Genomic DNA, 17,096 nt, shown 5'->3' with positions numbered 1-17,096 from the left:
GTGCTCTCTGTTCAAGGCTGGTCTGAAAGTTCTGGAGAACAGCAGCTGTGCAGGACAACCTCTCTTCCCGAAGGCCTTTCTTCTTCAGATCAAACACAGGCCGAGCGTCACAGCGGCGGAAGAGAGAGAGGGAGAGAGAGAGAGAGGGAGGGAGGGAGAGAGGGAGGGGCTTCGCTGATGCACATCTGTGTGCTGCCACTTAAATGCGAGGTAAACATTTTCAGTTAATACTGCCGTGAGCGATTCGGTGTTAGACACGGTGACCTCCCCCCGGTTTCTTTAAAGGGCCGTTCCAGCCCAACACCGGGGCGGGCATTTAAATTGATTGGTCAAGGGCGTGCACTAGCTCCTCCCCCTGTAGCAGACCTTGACGCCCAGCCACAGGGGCGTTAACTTCACAGTCATAGCGGGTCAAATGGGGGAGGGGCACAGGGAGGGCTCCGCCTCCTGACGCTCTGCCCAGCAACTGGTGTACCACATCTGTGAGGCGTGAAAACGGGTGAAGGAGAGAAAACACACATTGTGAAGAAGAATAAGAAGAAACAATGTGTTGAAATTGTCAAAAATGACTGTAGGTTTCACCAAAGCATGTAACATTGGTCAAAAATGAATTTGCTGTTTGCAAAAAACAAAATCAGTGTATTTTATATATGTGCACACTGAATACAAATGTGCTTTCAGAGTTTCTCTATCACCCATAGTTGTTTTGCTCCAGTATAGGTCTATGTTGGTATATGCGGTACAGAAATGCCGGACCAGTGATAAGTCCCTCTGTGTTGGCAGACCACTGCGGGACATCAGAGGAGAAGCCCAGAACAGCACCAGTACCACATTGTACAGAAGATGGTTTGGACATTTTTTAATTTACGAATAGCTCAAATATAATTAATGTCAAATCCAACTGCCTTGTCTCCTGAAACCCATACGTGATGTAAAAATTCTGAAACACATATCTGCACTCAGCGTGAAACATACGAAAAACATATGAAAACTTGTGTGAAAGGCTTTGGAGGCCGGTGTTATATGCAGCAAGCCTAGGGGGGTCGTACTGACGGCTGGGCTAACGTGTAGATGACAGCAGCGGTGTGTGTAGACTCACCAGAGGGCAGCAGTAGTATGGTCAGAGACTCGGGCATGCTGGAGCACAGAGGAGCCTCTACCTCGCCGACCTCTGACCTCCTGACCTTTTTCCCCGTTCGAGGTAAGTCAGTCACCACTTGCAACACAGAACCCTGGGAAAGACCAAGTATGTTTACCAATCACGCGGTTTTCTATAGTTCAGTAAAATGCCTGGTTTACGCACTGTTAAGCAGGAATCCAGGATTTCATCACAAGTTCGCCAGGGAGTAACAAGTGTACTCTACTACATCAGCAGGAACTACTATGTTGCATCATGGGTATTTTTGTCATCAGTCATGAATGACACACACTCATTCACACATACCAGCCCCATGGCCTGAGACAGAGATATTGTCTCCAATCTCCTCTTGCACGTCTTTTGGCTCGGCGGTCTCACTGAGGACACATGGCCGCCCAGCTGTTTCTCTCTACGGGGGGTGGAAAAGAGGGAAGGAGAGAGAGAGGTAGAGAGAAACAGAGCAAGACAGGGAGAAACGTGAGAAAGAGAAACATGAGAGGAAGAACAGAGATAAAGACAGAATGCGTAGAGAGAATAAAAGTTGGAACAAAGAACAAGAGGGAAATGGAGAAAGAAATCAGAATCAGAATCACTTTGCTTTGCAGGGTATTTGTCTTGGTGTGTGCACACGTTTGACATGTAACGTACGAGACAGACCTGATGTGCACAGGTTAAGAGGGGAAACGAACACAGTGAATACGGAGAGAAAGCTCCAAAGCATTGGTTTACATGGGAGTGGGACCCAGTAGAAGGTAAGAGAGAAAGAATGATAGAGGGAAAGACAGAGAACAAGAGAGAACATGAGGGAGAACAGGAGTATCTATGAACTGACTGTCGTGTCTACTTTAATGTTCAACTCTAACAAAAAATTGATGCTTTATATCAGTTGCTGCATTATTTAGGCCTTACATGTGTTCTTCCTGCCCGTGTGGTACCCCAGCATCCTGCCCGTGTGGTACCCCTGAGTCCTGCCCGTGTGGTACCCCCGAGTCCTGCCCGTGTGGTACCCCCGAGTCCTGCCCGTGTGGTACCCCCGAGTCCTGCCCGTGTGGCGCCGTGAGCCCGCAAGTGTCTGCAAGGGCAGAGTCAGGACATCCCTGCCTGGGCTGGTCTGAAAGGGGCGTGTCCAACAGGGGCGTGTCCAACAAGGGCTTGTCCGACGGGGGCGTGTCTGACGGGGGCGTGTCCGACGGGGGCGTGTCCGATGCCGCACCAACTGGGCTCGCGTGGCTGGACTGCGTTGGGGAGCCAGCGCGGAGCTGGTAGTCGTCGTCCATGGAGATATAAGGTGCTAGCATCTCCAGAGCCAGATCCTCTGCAGTCTGAAACACATCAGTCAGGAAGCAATACAGACATGAGCAATAGAAACAGATAGAAATAGAAATGCATTTTTCTAGAGGAAAACTGATTCCTCTGTGATAGTATAAATATTAACACTAGATTTATTGGAGGGCCTTCAACATAATGCCTTCAATACAAACACAGCAATGTCTGAATGGCATCTAAACATGATGTTCAAATGCCAATAAAGAATCCGATGCAAGAGGAAACATATTCTGCAACACGTCAATGAAGTTTGTAGCACAGATTTTTATATTACGTTATGTATTTGTTTTTATACTACGTTATGTAGCATTCTTTTGCATGTGTTACCAATTTCGGATTAGGATATTTTGTAAGTTGGTAGATAAGCCAAACCAAATATGTGTAAACGTGTTCATTTGATGAGTCCCTGTTACTTTTAATTGTCTTAATATCTCCACCGTGAGCTCTAAGAGCAGCAGAAATGTCTCACTGTGCTCTGCTTTGGGGACAGAGTGAGTGTCCCATTACACACAGCAGCTCCGGAGTCTCTACTATACCCTAGGACATAAGTAAGCGTGGGTCAGAGGATACCTGTGTGTCCAGGAGAGGTTTGAGTTCTATGTCCTCAGGCAAGACCCCGTCTGTGACCGGGGCTTTGAACTGTATGTCTAGATGGGGGGTTCCTGGGAGATGTGACTGCAGCGTGTGTACAGACTGCGCACACACACACACACACACACACACACACACACACACACACACACACACACACACACACACACACACACACACACACACACACACAGAAAGACACTGCTATCAAACACTTACAGAGGAACAGAAGAAAACCACATCAAAATGATGAAAAACTTTACAAACACAAAAGCAACTGAGATTTCCATGATGTAATTACATGAAATGGTGAATTGTTCTATAAACATGTAGGGCCAGCTTCTACCGGGCCTGACTATAGACTTAGTAATGCCCGTGGAGATTTAGAATTTGGATAAGGAATAGCAAAAATAACTAAACTGGACGTATTCAAATCCAGATAGCAGAGGTAATGTTTTGAGAGCTGTGTGAGTGATTTTGTGGTTATGATGTTCAGTTAATACTCATTAGTTTCTCATTTCCAACCTGAGCAGAGCTGCATGTGGAACCCTGTGGAACACCATAGGAGTTTGGAGCAGAGGATGATGGGAAAAGAAATCCTTCCAGATTAGCACTGGTGGTTTCAGGACCACTTAGAGCTTCAGTGTGGGGCGAAAGGGGTGACAGAACACTGGTTGAGGGCAACATGACATCAGTGTAGAGAGGCGCATCAACTTTGGTGTCTGTAGACAGGAAGTTAGACATGAATGTCAGCATTCTGTGTGCTCCCAGATCATTCTCGGATGGCGTGACATATATGCCTCTAAGAGGAAACACAGTGACCACTTGTGTAAACAATCGTAGACTCTGAACCCATGGTTTTATCACCAACACTGCAAATTTATGTGAGGAAATGTGTGGTGTTTCCCTCATGGACTGAGTTTAAGTTGATTCGGTTTCCAGTACCTGCGTTGCTGAAGTCCAGTGCAATGAGAGCGCCTCCTTCTACTGGGACCACTTGAGCAAAGCCCTCTGTCTCCCCCTTCAGGCTGGTTTGCAGTACTGCAGCCTGACTCCTGCTTTCTCCTCCAGCCCTCTCCTCTTTCTGCTCACTCCTTTCCCTTCTCTGAAGTGCCACTTGAGAGGGTGAGTACTCCTCCTCTCCCCTGACACTCCCTCCCTCACCTTCTTCCACCTCCTGTTTTATAGACGGGGTTCCTGACTGACAGAGGGAGAGTAGCAGGTTGGGTTCCTCCACGCCACTGGGACACACAAAAAGATTCGGAACCAGATTACCAAACACAACCTCAGCACATAATTCAACTGCATTACACAAGGGGATATTTTACATTTTAAAGAATACATATTCACTCATAAACACTCAAACACACACACACACACACACACACACACACACACACACACACACACACACACACACACACACACACACACACACACACACACACACAGGGCCGGAGTGGGACACTTTTTTTTCAGCCTTTTTTTTTCATTCCCAAATCCGGCCCAAAATTATTTTTCCCTCCCAATCGGCCCAAACTAGAGATTGACATGAGCCGGCCCATCGGGAATCCTCCCGAATCTCCCGATTAGCCACTCCAGCTCTGCACACACACACACACACACACACACACACACACACACACACACACAGAAAGACTGATGTGTTGTTTTACCTGAGAATGTAGTTCACACACACAACGCACTGTGGTTGTGAGTGCTTGCTGTTGTAGATGACAGTGGCCTGAGTCTCCACCCACACATAGCCTCCAGTCTTGACCAACATACGATACTGACCTGTACATGCCTGGCCCTTCACAAACACTACACACACACACACACACACACACACACACACACACACACACACACACACACACACACAGCACATTAACAAACATTTATATAAGGAAAAATGTGGGTATTCTAGTTACATGATAATAGTATAATGTGTGTATATTATTTATAGTACCATGTGTGCTTATATATTAATTTAGGAATATTCAAGGCTTGTGTGTGTGTGTGTGTGTGTGTGTGTGTGTGTGTGTGTGTGTGTGTGTGTGTGTGTGTGTGTGTGTGTGTGTGTTCTTACAGTTACGGTGTGTTTTGGTCAGACTGTCTGAGTCCAAAGCATGATAATACTCATACACAGAATGCTCCAGTAGATCCTCTGAATCATATCCCAACAACTCAGTGATCCTGAAATACACACACACACACACACACACACACACAGTGTTCCGAGTATACACACACACAGTGATCCGAGTACACACACACATACACAGAGTGGGATTCTGCAAGCAGTGAATTAGAAACCACTAGATGGCGTTGCGTAACCATTCCTAGTACTTGAGGTTAAGGTACCAGCTTTCTCTGACCACATGATTAGCCAACTGTAAACATGAAAACATTGCCCTCAGCTCAGTTTAGGTAGATTGCAGCTAGCTTGTAGCTAGCAGCTGTACTCAGAGTAGAAGCTACGGTGAAGGTAGCTCTCCTCCCCACCTGTCATCACAGTACGTGAAGCGCATGTCCAGCGAGTGTCTGCTCAGGAAGGTTCTGGAATCCAGCGGCACCTCGATGTTGGCTGGGTGGGGGATGGGCTCGCAGATCAGCACCAGGTACGACGGGCACGCCCTGCCTCCCTCCTGAGTTCTGCTCCGCCCACCGAACCAGGGCTCGGCACGGACGTGCCCAGAGCAGTCGAGGACCTGCGGGGTGGGGCAGAGAGAGTCCCGTACAGGTGGCTGATAAGACCTGCTGACAGCTGAAACTCCCAGGACAGTGTATGTGTGAGGGAGTGTGTGTGTGTGAGGGAGCGTGTACGTGTGTAAGGGAGCGTGTGCATGTGTGAGGGAGAGTGCACAGGCACCTTCCATGTGGCCGATTTGATGTTGACAGTGCGCCCCCTACTGGCAAGAGTGCACTTCATACGCAGTGAAAAGCGCCTTTCTGTCTGCTGCTCCTCTTTCGCTCTCTTACACGAACCTGCGAGAGAGACAGAGAGAAAACTGAAGGTCACCACACCAATTCATTCCAGGCATCTCGATGTGCTAATCAGCTCAAGTAAGCAGCCAAATTTAGTGAATGAGATAAGCTGGGTAAGAGAATGGCAGAACTTCACTGTTTTGGGCCTACACAGGAGAGTAGAACATGAGTAAAACATGAGTAAAACATGAGTAGAACATGAGTAGAACATGAGTAGAACAGGAGTAGAACAGGAGTAGAACAGGAGTACAACATGAGTAGAACAGGAGTAAAACTTCAGTAGAACATGAGTAGAACAGGAGTAAAACAGAAGTAGAACATGATTAAAACAGGAGTAAAACGAGTAGAACATGAGCAGAGCAGAAGTAAAACAGGAGTAGAACATGAGTAGAGCATGAGTAGAACAGGAATAGAACAGGAATAGAACAGGAATAGAACTTCAGTAGAACATGAGTAGAACAGGAGTAGAACATAAGTAAAACAGGAGTAGAACGAGTAAAACAGGAGTCGAACATGAGTAGAACATGAATAAAACAGGAGTAAAACAGGAGTATAACGTGAGTAAAACAAGAGTAAAACTGGAGTAAAACATGAGTAAAACATGAGTAGAACAGAAGTAAAACAAGAGTAGAACAAGAGTAGAACAAGAGTAGAACATGAGTAGAACATGAGTAGAACATGAGTAGAACATGAGTAAAACTTGAGTATAACATGATTAAAACAGGAGTAAAACGAGTAGAACATGAGCAGAACAGAAGTAAAACAGAAGTAAAACAGGAGTAAAACAGGAGTAGAACATGAATAGAACAGGAATAGAACAGGAATAGAACAGGAATAGAACTTCAGTAGAACAGGAGTCGAACATGAGTAGAACAGGAGTAAAACAGGAGTAGAACATGAGTAAAACAGGAGTGAAACGAGTAGAATATGAGAACAGAAGTAAAACAGGAGTAGAACATGAGTAAAACAGGAGTAAAACGAGTAGAACATGAGCAGAGCAGAAGTAAAACAGGAGTAGAACATGAGTAGAGCATGAGTAGAACAGGAATAGAACAGGAATAGAACTTCAGTAGAACATGAGTAGAACAGGAGTAGAACATAAGTAAAACAGGAGTAGAACGAGTAAAACAGGAGTCGAACATGAGTAGAACATGAATAAAACAGGAGTAAAACAGGAGTATAACGTGAGTAAAACAAGAGTAAAACTGGAGTAAAACATGAGTAAAACATGAGTAGAACAGGAGTAGAACAAGAGTAGAACAAGAGTAGAACATGAGTAGAACATGAGTAGAACATGAGTAGAACATGGGTAAAACTTGAGTATAACATGATTAAAACAGGAGTAAAACGAGTAGAACATGAGCAGAACAGAAGTAAAACAGAAGTAAAACAGGAGTAGAACATGAATAGAACAGGAATAGAACAGGAATAGAACAGGAATAGAACTTCAGTAGAACAGGAGTCGAACATGAGTAGAACAGGAGTAAAACAGGAGTAGAACATGAGTAAAACAGGAGTGAAACGAGTAGAATATGAGAACAGAAGTAAAACAGGAGTAGAACATGAGTAGAACATAAATAAAACAGGAGTAAAACAGGAGAACAGAAGTAAAACAGGAGTAAAATGAGTAGAACATGAGCAGAACAGAAGTAAAACAGGAGTAGAACATGAGTAAAACAGGAGTATAACTGGGGTAGAACATAAGTAGAACATGAGTAAAACAGGAGTAGAACAGGAGTAAAACAGGCGCATAACATGAGTAGAACATGAGTAGAACAGTACTAAAACAGGAGTAGAACAGGAGTAAAACAGAACATGAGTAGAACATGAGTAGAACAGAAGTAAAATAGGAGTAGAACAGGAGTAGAACATGAGTAAAACAGGAGTAAAACAGGACTAGAACATGAGTAGAACAGAAGTAAAACAGGAGTAGAACATGAGTAGAACAGAAGTAAACAGGAGTAAAACAGGAGTAGAACAGGAGTGAAACAGGAGTAGAACATGAGTAAAACATGAGTAGAACAGGAGTAAAACGAGTAGAACATGAGTACAACAGGAGTAGAACAGAAGTAAAACAGGAGTAGAACATGAGTACAACAGGAGTAGAACATGAGTAGAACAGAAGTAAAACAGGAGTAGAACAGAAGTAAAACAGGAGTAGAACATGAGTAGAACAGGAGTAGAACAGGAGTAAAACAGGCGCATAACATGAGTAGAACATGAGTAGAACAGTACTAAAACAGGAGTAGAACATGAGTAGAACAGAAGTAAAACAGGAGTAGAACATGAGTAGAACAGTACTAAAACAGGAGTAGAACATGAGTAGAACAGAAGTAAAACAGGAGTAGAACATGAGTAGAACAGTACTAAAACAGGAGTAGAACATGAGTAGAACAGAAGTAAAACAGGAGTAGAACATGAGTAGAACAGGAGAACAGGAGTAAAACAGGAGTAAAACTGGAGTAGAACATGAGTAGAACATGAGTAGAACAGGAGTAAAACTGGATTAGAATATGCATAGAACAGAAGTAAAACATGTGTAGAACATGAGTAAAACATGAGTAAAACAGGATTAGAACATGAGTAGAACAGGAGTAAAACTGGAGTAGAACATGAGTAGAACAGAAGTAAAACAGGAGTAGAACATGAGTACAACAGGAGTAGAACATGAGTAGAACAGAAGTAAAACAGGAGTAGAACAGAAGTAAAACAGGAGTAGAACATGAGTAGAACAGGAGTAGAACATGAGTAGAACAGAAGTAAAACAGGAGTAGAACATGAGAAGAACAGGAGAACAGGAGTAAAACAGGATTAAAACTGGAGTAGAACATGAGTAGAACATGAGTAGAACATGAGTAGAACAGGAGTAAAACTGGATTAGAATATGCATAGAACAGAAGTAAAACATGTGTAGAACATGAGTAAAACATGAGTAAAACAGGATTAGAACATGAGTAGAACAGGAGTAAAACTGGAGTAGAACATGAGTAGAACAGAAGTAAAACAGGAGTTGAATATGAGTAAAACAGGAGTAGAACATGAGTAGAACATGAGTAAAACAGGAGTAAAACTGGATTAGAATATGCATAGAACAGAAGTAAAACATGAGTAGAACATGAGTAAAACATGAGTAAAACAGGATTAGAACATGAGTAGAACAGAAGTAAAACAGGAGTTGAATATGAGTAAAACAGGAGTAGAACATGAGTAGAACATGAGTAAACCAGCAGTAGAACAGGAGTAGAACAGAAGTAAACATGAGTAGAACATGAGTAGAACAAGAGTAGAACAGGAGTAAAACAGGAGAGTAGTTCTGAGCGCAGGAGAAGAACAGTAGCACCTCTGCCAGCCTGAGGATTTTTATTTTTACTTTATCCTTTAAAAGAAACCCAAAGATGCCACTGATGTTTTGCATACGCCATGTGTGTGCGAGAGCGAGAGAGAGAGAGAGAGAGAGAGAGAGAGAGAGAGAGAGAGAGAGAGAGAGAGAGAGAGAGAGAGAGAGAGTGTGTGTGTGTATGTCTGTATGTTTCACCTGTTCTGTGTACCAGTATCTCTCTGATCTCTTCATGGTCACATGGGTGAGTAAAATCGAATATACTCTGTCCTAATAGATCAATCTATCACACACACACACATACAGAGAGAGAGATAGAGAAAAAATATTTGAATCTGTACATAAAGCACATACCAAAAAGAAAATATACAGGTTTAATTTAGTTTATTTCAGTTTAGTTTGGTTTTTGGGGAATTTAATAATATACTATTAACATTTATGTAAAGTCAATTCTCCTTTATTCTCATCATAGTATCTGCCTGAAGACTAACACATCTAATAAAATAGCAAATAAAATAAAATTAACTACATAGCGAAGGCGGTAATGGTAATGTTGACATTTCACAATGTGCACAGCAGTCTCCTCTGTGGGGGTGGGGCTTTGTTTGTGGGGGTGGGGCACAGCAAAGAGGAAAGGGGTGGGGCTTGCTAGTTGAACTCGAATTGTCAACTGCCTTCTCAGTCTTACTGACCGCAGCTTTAATGGTAAATATGTCCCCACCTGCGGAAGCCCCAGACACCTGCTGACCCCGTCGGACGTGTATACCATGTCTCCGTCATGAGACAGGACCATGAGAAACCCATCCAGCACCTTCAGACAGGAAGCAGTCCACTGAGAGTCCAGCTCAGACTCTTCCCCTATCATTTCTAGAGGCAGAGCATCACAGAAAGAGAGAGAGAGAGAACAGATGAGAGTGAAATAATTAGAAACAGAAAGCACATTCACAGATAAATGGAATCAATAACACCACTCACTAGCTTCTACTGTTCAATTACTCCTAATCGTTTTCCCTGCATCAGTGGCTTAAAGTGCTTCCGAACCACACACACACACACACACACACACACACACACACACACACACACCTGTCTCGCCCACACCCAGGGCCTCACGCAGCCGCAGGTAGCTGAGCGCCAGCCTCATGACGGAGGCCTTGTCCAGGGTGGAGCTGAGGCGGTGGGGCAGGGGCAGCTGGAGGGCCAGCTGGTGGAACACCTCCGTCTCCTTGCCCCTCCGGCAGCGAGCCGCGTCACGTGACCTCTCCTTCCTCCGCTCGGAGCTCACCCTGCAGGTGACCACACACACACACACGCGCACGCACACACACACACACACACACACTTACATATACAATGTTGACACTGAAATGAATGGATGGTGGGTTACATACAGCATGGATCAGTAATCAGGAGGAGGAACCCCAGCTGTAAGGGTTGTGTGTGTGTGTGTGTGTGTGTGTGTGTGTGTGTGTGTGTGTGTGTGTGTGTGTGTGTGTGTGTGCTATGTTTTAAAATCTGCCAAAGCTGCCACCAGTCAGAAAATACTACCACCAATCATAGTGATGCCTCCATCTGAGTAACGCCTTGGGGAGTTGTTTAGTGCTATCTCTCTTTCCCTCTCCTTCTCTCTCTCTCTCTCTCTCTCTCTCTCTCTCTCACTTCCTCAGCTCCATTGATTGTGACCCTGAGCAAGTGAGTTGCCCATGATGCATTCCAAGCACAAACAAATCGATAAGGTATGACACCAGTTAAAAATTAAAGAAATCTGTTCAAGAAATGAATTCTCGGACCATTCAAAGGCAAAATTTCAAGGTTTAAACAACAAGAAGAAAAGAGCCAAAGAGATAGAGAAAAGAGACTGAAAGAAGGGGGGATGATTGTGTCTTTTGGGAATATAGCTGAAAAGAGAATAGATGATAGTCAACACAGCACAGCAGCTGTCTGATGCAAAGACAACCATGTAGAATACCAAACAGCCCTGATGGTCTTGAGAGTGTAACGTTCACTTTAGCGTTTACTCATTTTACCTGTCACACTGCTAATGCTAATAAGGCTAATGATACAAAAGCGTGCCCTCCGCTAATGCTAAGCATACAGAATCACGCTAATGTTAACACAGCGAGTGCTGTGTATCCTGTAGGTTAGCTTTAGCGCTATGGCTGTCAAAGTGAAACACCCAACGGAGAAAAATAACGCCTAGGAAGTCAGTGGCACATTTCACCTTGTGATGTTGTTTCACACTAGTTTCCTGCACTGAGCATAAAAAATAACATTTTGAGCTGGAGTTCTGAGCTCTGGTAATGCACCACTCATAGGAGTGAACTGGACAACCATGGTCCAGCCCAGGTGGTCAACTGAAACCAACTTATTCAGTAGCACCTGAATATTAGCTAAACTCTAAACCCGGGTCAGGCCTATACCACCCCCATTTAAACAAACACCCATATAAACACACACCCATTCAAGACACACAGCAAAAGTGAAACATTTTTCAGTCAGTTCACAATAGTTCTCAGTCACTAACCCTCTTGCAGAATAGTTTCGTGGATGACATCATCCTTGAACCTTCCTGTATAGCGTTTGAGGGCTTTTTCCAGTTGTCGGTGTGGTTATGGCATGTGGTCTTTGGCAGGCTAACATGGGCATGTGTTTCACCAAACCTTTAATCCACGTGTGGGCAGCTCACTGAGTCTGGACGTGGCGGCGAGGACGTCCAGCAGCAGGACGGGGTGAACGAGGCCGTTGGGAAACAAAAACACCCCGCAGTGGGGGTGAGGCTCACGCCCATCACACTGTCTGCTCTGCCCTCCCTCACACAGGGAAGCCAGTGTGCAGTTACCGGAATGGTTATGCTTACCATACCCGTGCCAACAGTCTCCATGGCAATAATGGCACAGCCAAGAAATCCGTAAAAGTATATGCAAGGGAAATTAGACAGCTATGAGAATCATGGACCGGTCCTGAAATGATAGTGTCTCTCTGGGTAGATATATACATGCATAGCACACACACATACACACACACACACACACACACACACACACACACACACACACACATGTGCAGAGACCTAATCCATGTACAAAACAGACACACTTTTTCTATTCTTTACTTTTCTAGCCTCACTGTTAATTCTGGTGTGTGTGTGTGTGTGTGTGTGTGTGTGTGTGTGTGTGTGTGTGTGTGTGTGTGTGTGTGTGTGTGTGTGTGTGTGTGTGTGTAAATACTGAGAGCACTTACCTGTGCTGGTCCATAATTTACCTCACATCAAAAAATGAAATAGCAATATTATATATTGAACATGAACTACGATAGATAGACAGACAGACAGACAGATAGACAGACAGACAGACAGACAGACAGACAGACAGACAGACAGACAGACAGACAGACAGACAGACAGATAGACAGATAGACAGATAGATAGATAGATAGATAGATAGATAGATAGATAGATAGATAGATAGATAGAGTCATTGTACATGATACAAAGAAATTCTGAGTCGTACAACTTAGTCACATAAAAAGAATAAAAACACTGCAAGACAACATACTCATACTCCCCATCCCCAAACACAAATAGTGAAATCATGCGTGGACTTCTAAATGCCTTCAGAAAGAACAGCTGCAGCCGTTATCAACTACAGGTCCCTGTCATATCAGCCATGTTGTATACATATATACATGTTTGTTAAGGAATCTGGAGTAGAGTGCCTGTAAGCACATGCACTCTACTCTACTACAATCACATCTGACACATCATCCACTAAGGGGTTGTGCTGACCCAGTCCCTCGCAAACTGGTCCCAGTAAGAGCACTACTTCCTCTCGTATGCAGCAGGGCTTCAGTAGCACATTCATGTTCATCAGGGAGGGGAGGCCTTCTGTTTAATCATGTTGTGTTAACTACTTACTGACCACCTGTTTAGGAGCACCATGAGAAAACATACACACACACACGCACGCGCGCACACACACACACACACACAACCACCGATATGCCACTAGCCCAACGCTTCTTTACAACAAGAGACCTCTGTTAGCATTAATCGCAGCGCTGAAACACCATGTCCCTTCCCATGTTCATCAACTCTGTGTAAATACCCCACACGGATAGGTCACGCATGGCTCAGACATGAAGTGGGTCTGCTTTGGAGTTTGTCACGCACCGAGATTGTGTGAGAATGTGTGAGAGTGCTTGAGACCACCTGAGAGTGCAGGAGATCACGTGAGAGTGTCTGAGAGCACACAATTGTACATGAGACTATGTGAGAGTGCATGAGATGTGAGAGTGCATGAGACTATGCGAGAGTGCATGAGACTATGCGAGAGCACATGAGACTATGTGAGAGTGCCTGAGAGTGAGTGCCTGAGACCACGAAGGAGTGCCTGAGACCATGAGAGAGTGCCTGAGACTGCATGAGAGTCTAGGGAGTTTTTCCTCGCCACTGTCGCCTTGGCTTGCTCATTAGGGATCTGGACCCATAGTATTGTTAAACCTTTTAAATCCTGTAAAGCGCTTTGTGACAACATGTGTTGTGAAAAGCGCGATACAAATAAACTTTGAAACTTTGATGAGAGCACCTGAGACCACATGCAAGCGCCTGAGTGTGAGAGCACCTGAGACTACGTGAGAGCACCTGAGACTACGTGAGAGCACCTGAGACTACGTGAGAGCACCTGAGACTACGTGAGAGCACGAGAGTGGGTGAGAGTGCGTGACAGCAGGCGTTCCACAGCGGAATCAGCATCCACATCCCGGATTGCATGTCACGGCCAAGACCCGAGTGCCTTACATAACCGCAGTGTACACACAAAACGCTCTTCCTCCCTCTGTCATTCTACCCCCGTTTTGCTCCGTGCACGTGCCGCATCACTGGGGATTAGCCAGGCGGGGACTATATATACCGGCTTTTATCCTCACGGTGACAGGAAGACAGAGGCAGTAAGGCAAGCTTCAGCCAGGGGCCCCCGGGGGGACCAGGGCCCTTTCATCAGCATGTCAGCACCAGAAGTGCTCAAGGGGTCACAGAGCAAGGCTTCGAAAGGCATGTAATTCACCGGGTGACACTTTAAAAAGGTATAAAAAGATAAATTGTCATAGTCATAAATAAATGACTAAATCTGACATCAAGACCATTGCAAACTAAGCAGACTTTAACTCTTAAAGGGCATAGTCCTGTTTAAATCAGAATATATAAATGCGACCATGTGAGCTATTACAGCACTAATGTAAGTGGGGATGTTGTGATAGAATATTAACCTGAAACATTCATAATGAGGGGTTAGCAAAGTGTTTAAATGTTTCTGAAGATTCACTAAACTATTACAATGTGTGCTGTGTGTGGTATCACAAATGGGTAACTTGAGATGATTTTCAGAATTTGCATTTATGGGAAATAAAGTGCTAAACCTAAAAGCCTAAAAAGCCAGTACCCCACTCCCCCACCACCAGGACTACCAGAGCTAATACCGCTGGACCAGAGTCCTGGGGGAGGGTGCACACAGGAAACAGAACCTCCACATTCAGCACAGGGTCTGTGGCCAGCAGGATGCCTGTGGCAAGGTTTAATAATCAAAGGAGTGCCAATAACGTCCTGTCTGTCACTGTCCTGTGCTGAGTGTGGCGTGGTGGACGTTGCCGCCTCTGGCTTCCCCCTAACTTCAATTATACATGAGACAGCTGAGAGTCTCACTGAGTGCTGAATATTTCAACAAGGTAAGCACACGCGCGCACACTCACACACACACACGCATTCACTGAAGCAAACACAAGCAGCAAAAAAGGTACTTTAGTGGAACAAGTTTTGCCTTGTTCATGACATATGGACCAAATTAGCCACTAATCCGTGAAAGACTTTCTTTGGCAGGTAGATGTTAGCCACTCCACATGCAGAACAGGTATCGTCTGATTTGCTGATTAGCTGTAACACACTCGCCTAATACACACCATTAAGTGTCCACTCAAGACACTGAGTCCTGGTATTTGTTACTTTCTTGCTATTCATTTATAAAAATAAAAATAAAGTTCCAAACCAAAATACTCGTGTTATTTATGAATGACTCATTTAGTGCATTTCAGTGCTTCATTTTAATGATCCATTCATTCATTCCTGAGAGGAAGAACAAAAAGAATGCCTCCTTTCAGAAAACCCAAGGTGACCTTGGGTGCTTTTCCTCGACTGGCCAAAGGTCACACTAGCGCGATTTAAGTGGCATTCAGCCTCCTCCGTGGCCTTTTAATCAAGTCCGTTTCTCGGAACGGTAGCGGGGGTTGCGGAAGGACGAGGCGCCGGTTAACCTTCTCCACACGGGGTAATGACAGCGGCACTGATACGACAGCGAAGACCTCCACCACCATTTAGAGGTGTCGCCTGATGCAACACAACTCGCCTTCACAGAGCTATGCTGTCGGTGGAAACGAGTAAAGGGGGAATGAAAGGTTAGCCACAGTCAGACTCGTCTAATAATCTCCCAAACTCAACCAGACCTTTGGGACAACAGCTTTTCGAAATTCTTTTAGTCAGTCGCAGGTGAACTTTCGTAGCTGCGTCTCCTAAACAGGAGGACGCTATGATTATGATTGTTATTATCCAGTGGCTGAATGCAGTGCAGAGACTGGTCGGTAGGTCCCGTAGTCACAGTGTAATTAGTCCTGCTGTGCAGGAACAGAATGAACAGATAATGGTTGTGAACAAGCCAGATAGCGCTCTTAAATTGGCTACAAAGTGGTTTTCCTTTATTATTATTTTATATCCATGCATAATGTATTTAAACTGACTACCGACAGCAGATAGGACCTGCTCGTATAAATATTTAGCACAGGAAGAACGGACTGAACTGAGAACTGAACGGGAGGAAGCAAACAGGTATAAATCAGAACAACGCATCGCTTTGCTCGCGATTACACTGTCCGTTAAAAAAACGTGTTACTTTACAAACGCGTCACTTTACAAACGTGTCACTTTACAAACGCGCCACTTTACAGGCAGCGCTGGCGATTATTACGTTAATCGCGAGACATACGCGCAACAATCTAGACAGCGCAGTGAAAGAAAGAAAGAAAAACGGGTTATATTTTTACCTTTTCTTCTCGTGTCCGGCTCCTGGAGACATGTTCTAATGAACGTCCACCAAGGGTAACACCAGATAAACACAAGATCAACTCGTGGGGGACGGTACCTAAAACAAAGCCGAAAACAGTGTCCAAAACGTTAACTCGGAGCTTCTGCCTGCTAAACTTTAACCAAGTTGACGAGATGCTGCGCCGCTCGCTCGCTCGCTCTCCCCGCCTGACCGGAGCTTCATCTACGGTGTAACACCGGCACCAGTCGCGCGACCGTAGTCGCAGTCACACGCCAAGCTGCCGGGAGCGCGCGGCGCTTTGAGCGCGAGTCTCTTTTGGCTTTAAACTTCAGTGGCAGAGAAGCTCTGAATGCGGGCAGGGGACGACTCTATCGCGAACTTTACAAAACAGCTGTTTCTAAAACACGACAGACTGCTTTTACAGTTTCCCGCCACGTCAGTTATACCTCCATTATAATTGAACCCATTTTAAGTCTTGTGGAAGAATACTTCCTCACATCACCCGTCACCTGCTCCTGAAACACGTGAGGGGAAGAGAGGAAAAAGCCATTCGTGTGTGTGTGTGTGTGGGGGGGGGGGTGAGTATTAATACTCAACTGTAATACTGTAATACTCAACGAGGAGCTAA

The 17,096-nt window shown here is 44.9% G+C and overlaps 1 protein-coding gene across 1 annotated transcript in view; it reads right to left on the bottom strand.

Moving 5' to 3' along the window:
- Positions 1-16,896, bottom strand: part of hif1aa (hypoxia inducible factor 1 subunit alpha a) — an 18,227-nt gene extending 1,331 nt beyond the window's left edge. Inside the window, exons 1-15 of the mRNA XM_076985719.1 lie at positions 16,467-16,896; positions 10,470-10,669; positions 10,105-10,250; positions 9,582-9,666; positions 5,931-6,046; positions 5,564-5,769; positions 5,148-5,254; positions 4,732-4,879; positions 4,001-4,296; positions 3,581-3,777; positions 3,035-3,157; positions 2,048-2,460; positions 1,445-1,547; positions 1,100-1,232; positions 1-480 (exon numbers count right to left, since the gene is read on the bottom strand). The exon at positions 1-480 is cut by the window's left edge and continues 1,331 nt beyond it. Of these exons, the coding sequence (XP_076841834.1) occupies positions 317-480; positions 1,100-1,232; positions 1,445-1,547; positions 2,048-2,460; positions 3,035-3,157; positions 3,581-3,777; positions 4,001-4,296; positions 4,732-4,879; positions 5,148-5,254; positions 5,564-5,769; positions 5,931-6,046; positions 9,582-9,666; positions 10,105-10,250; positions 10,470-10,669; positions 16,467-16,498 (2,469 nt within the window). The 5' untranslated portion in view covers positions 16,499-16,896 and the 3' untranslated portion in view covers positions 1-316. The remainder of the gene's footprint in view (positions 481-1,099; positions 1,233-1,444; positions 1,548-2,047; positions 2,461-3,034; positions 3,158-3,580; positions 3,778-4,000; positions 4,297-4,731; positions 4,880-5,147; positions 5,255-5,563; positions 5,770-5,930; positions 6,047-9,581; positions 9,667-10,104; positions 10,251-10,469; positions 10,670-16,466) is intronic.
- Between the last annotated feature and the right edge of the window lie 200 nt (positions 16,897-17,096).

Source organism: Brachyhypopomus gauderio, unplaced genomic scaffold, assembly GCF_052324685.1.
Source record: "Brachyhypopomus gauderio isolate BG-103 unplaced genomic scaffold, BGAUD_0.2 sc43, whole genome shotgun sequence".
Taxonomy (NCBI): domain Eukaryota; kingdom Metazoa; phylum Chordata; class Actinopteri; order Gymnotiformes; family Hypopomidae; genus Brachyhypopomus; species Brachyhypopomus gauderio.
The sequence above is the reverse complement of the archived record's forward strand: the minus strand, read 5'-3'. Positions and strand labels throughout refer to the sequence as shown.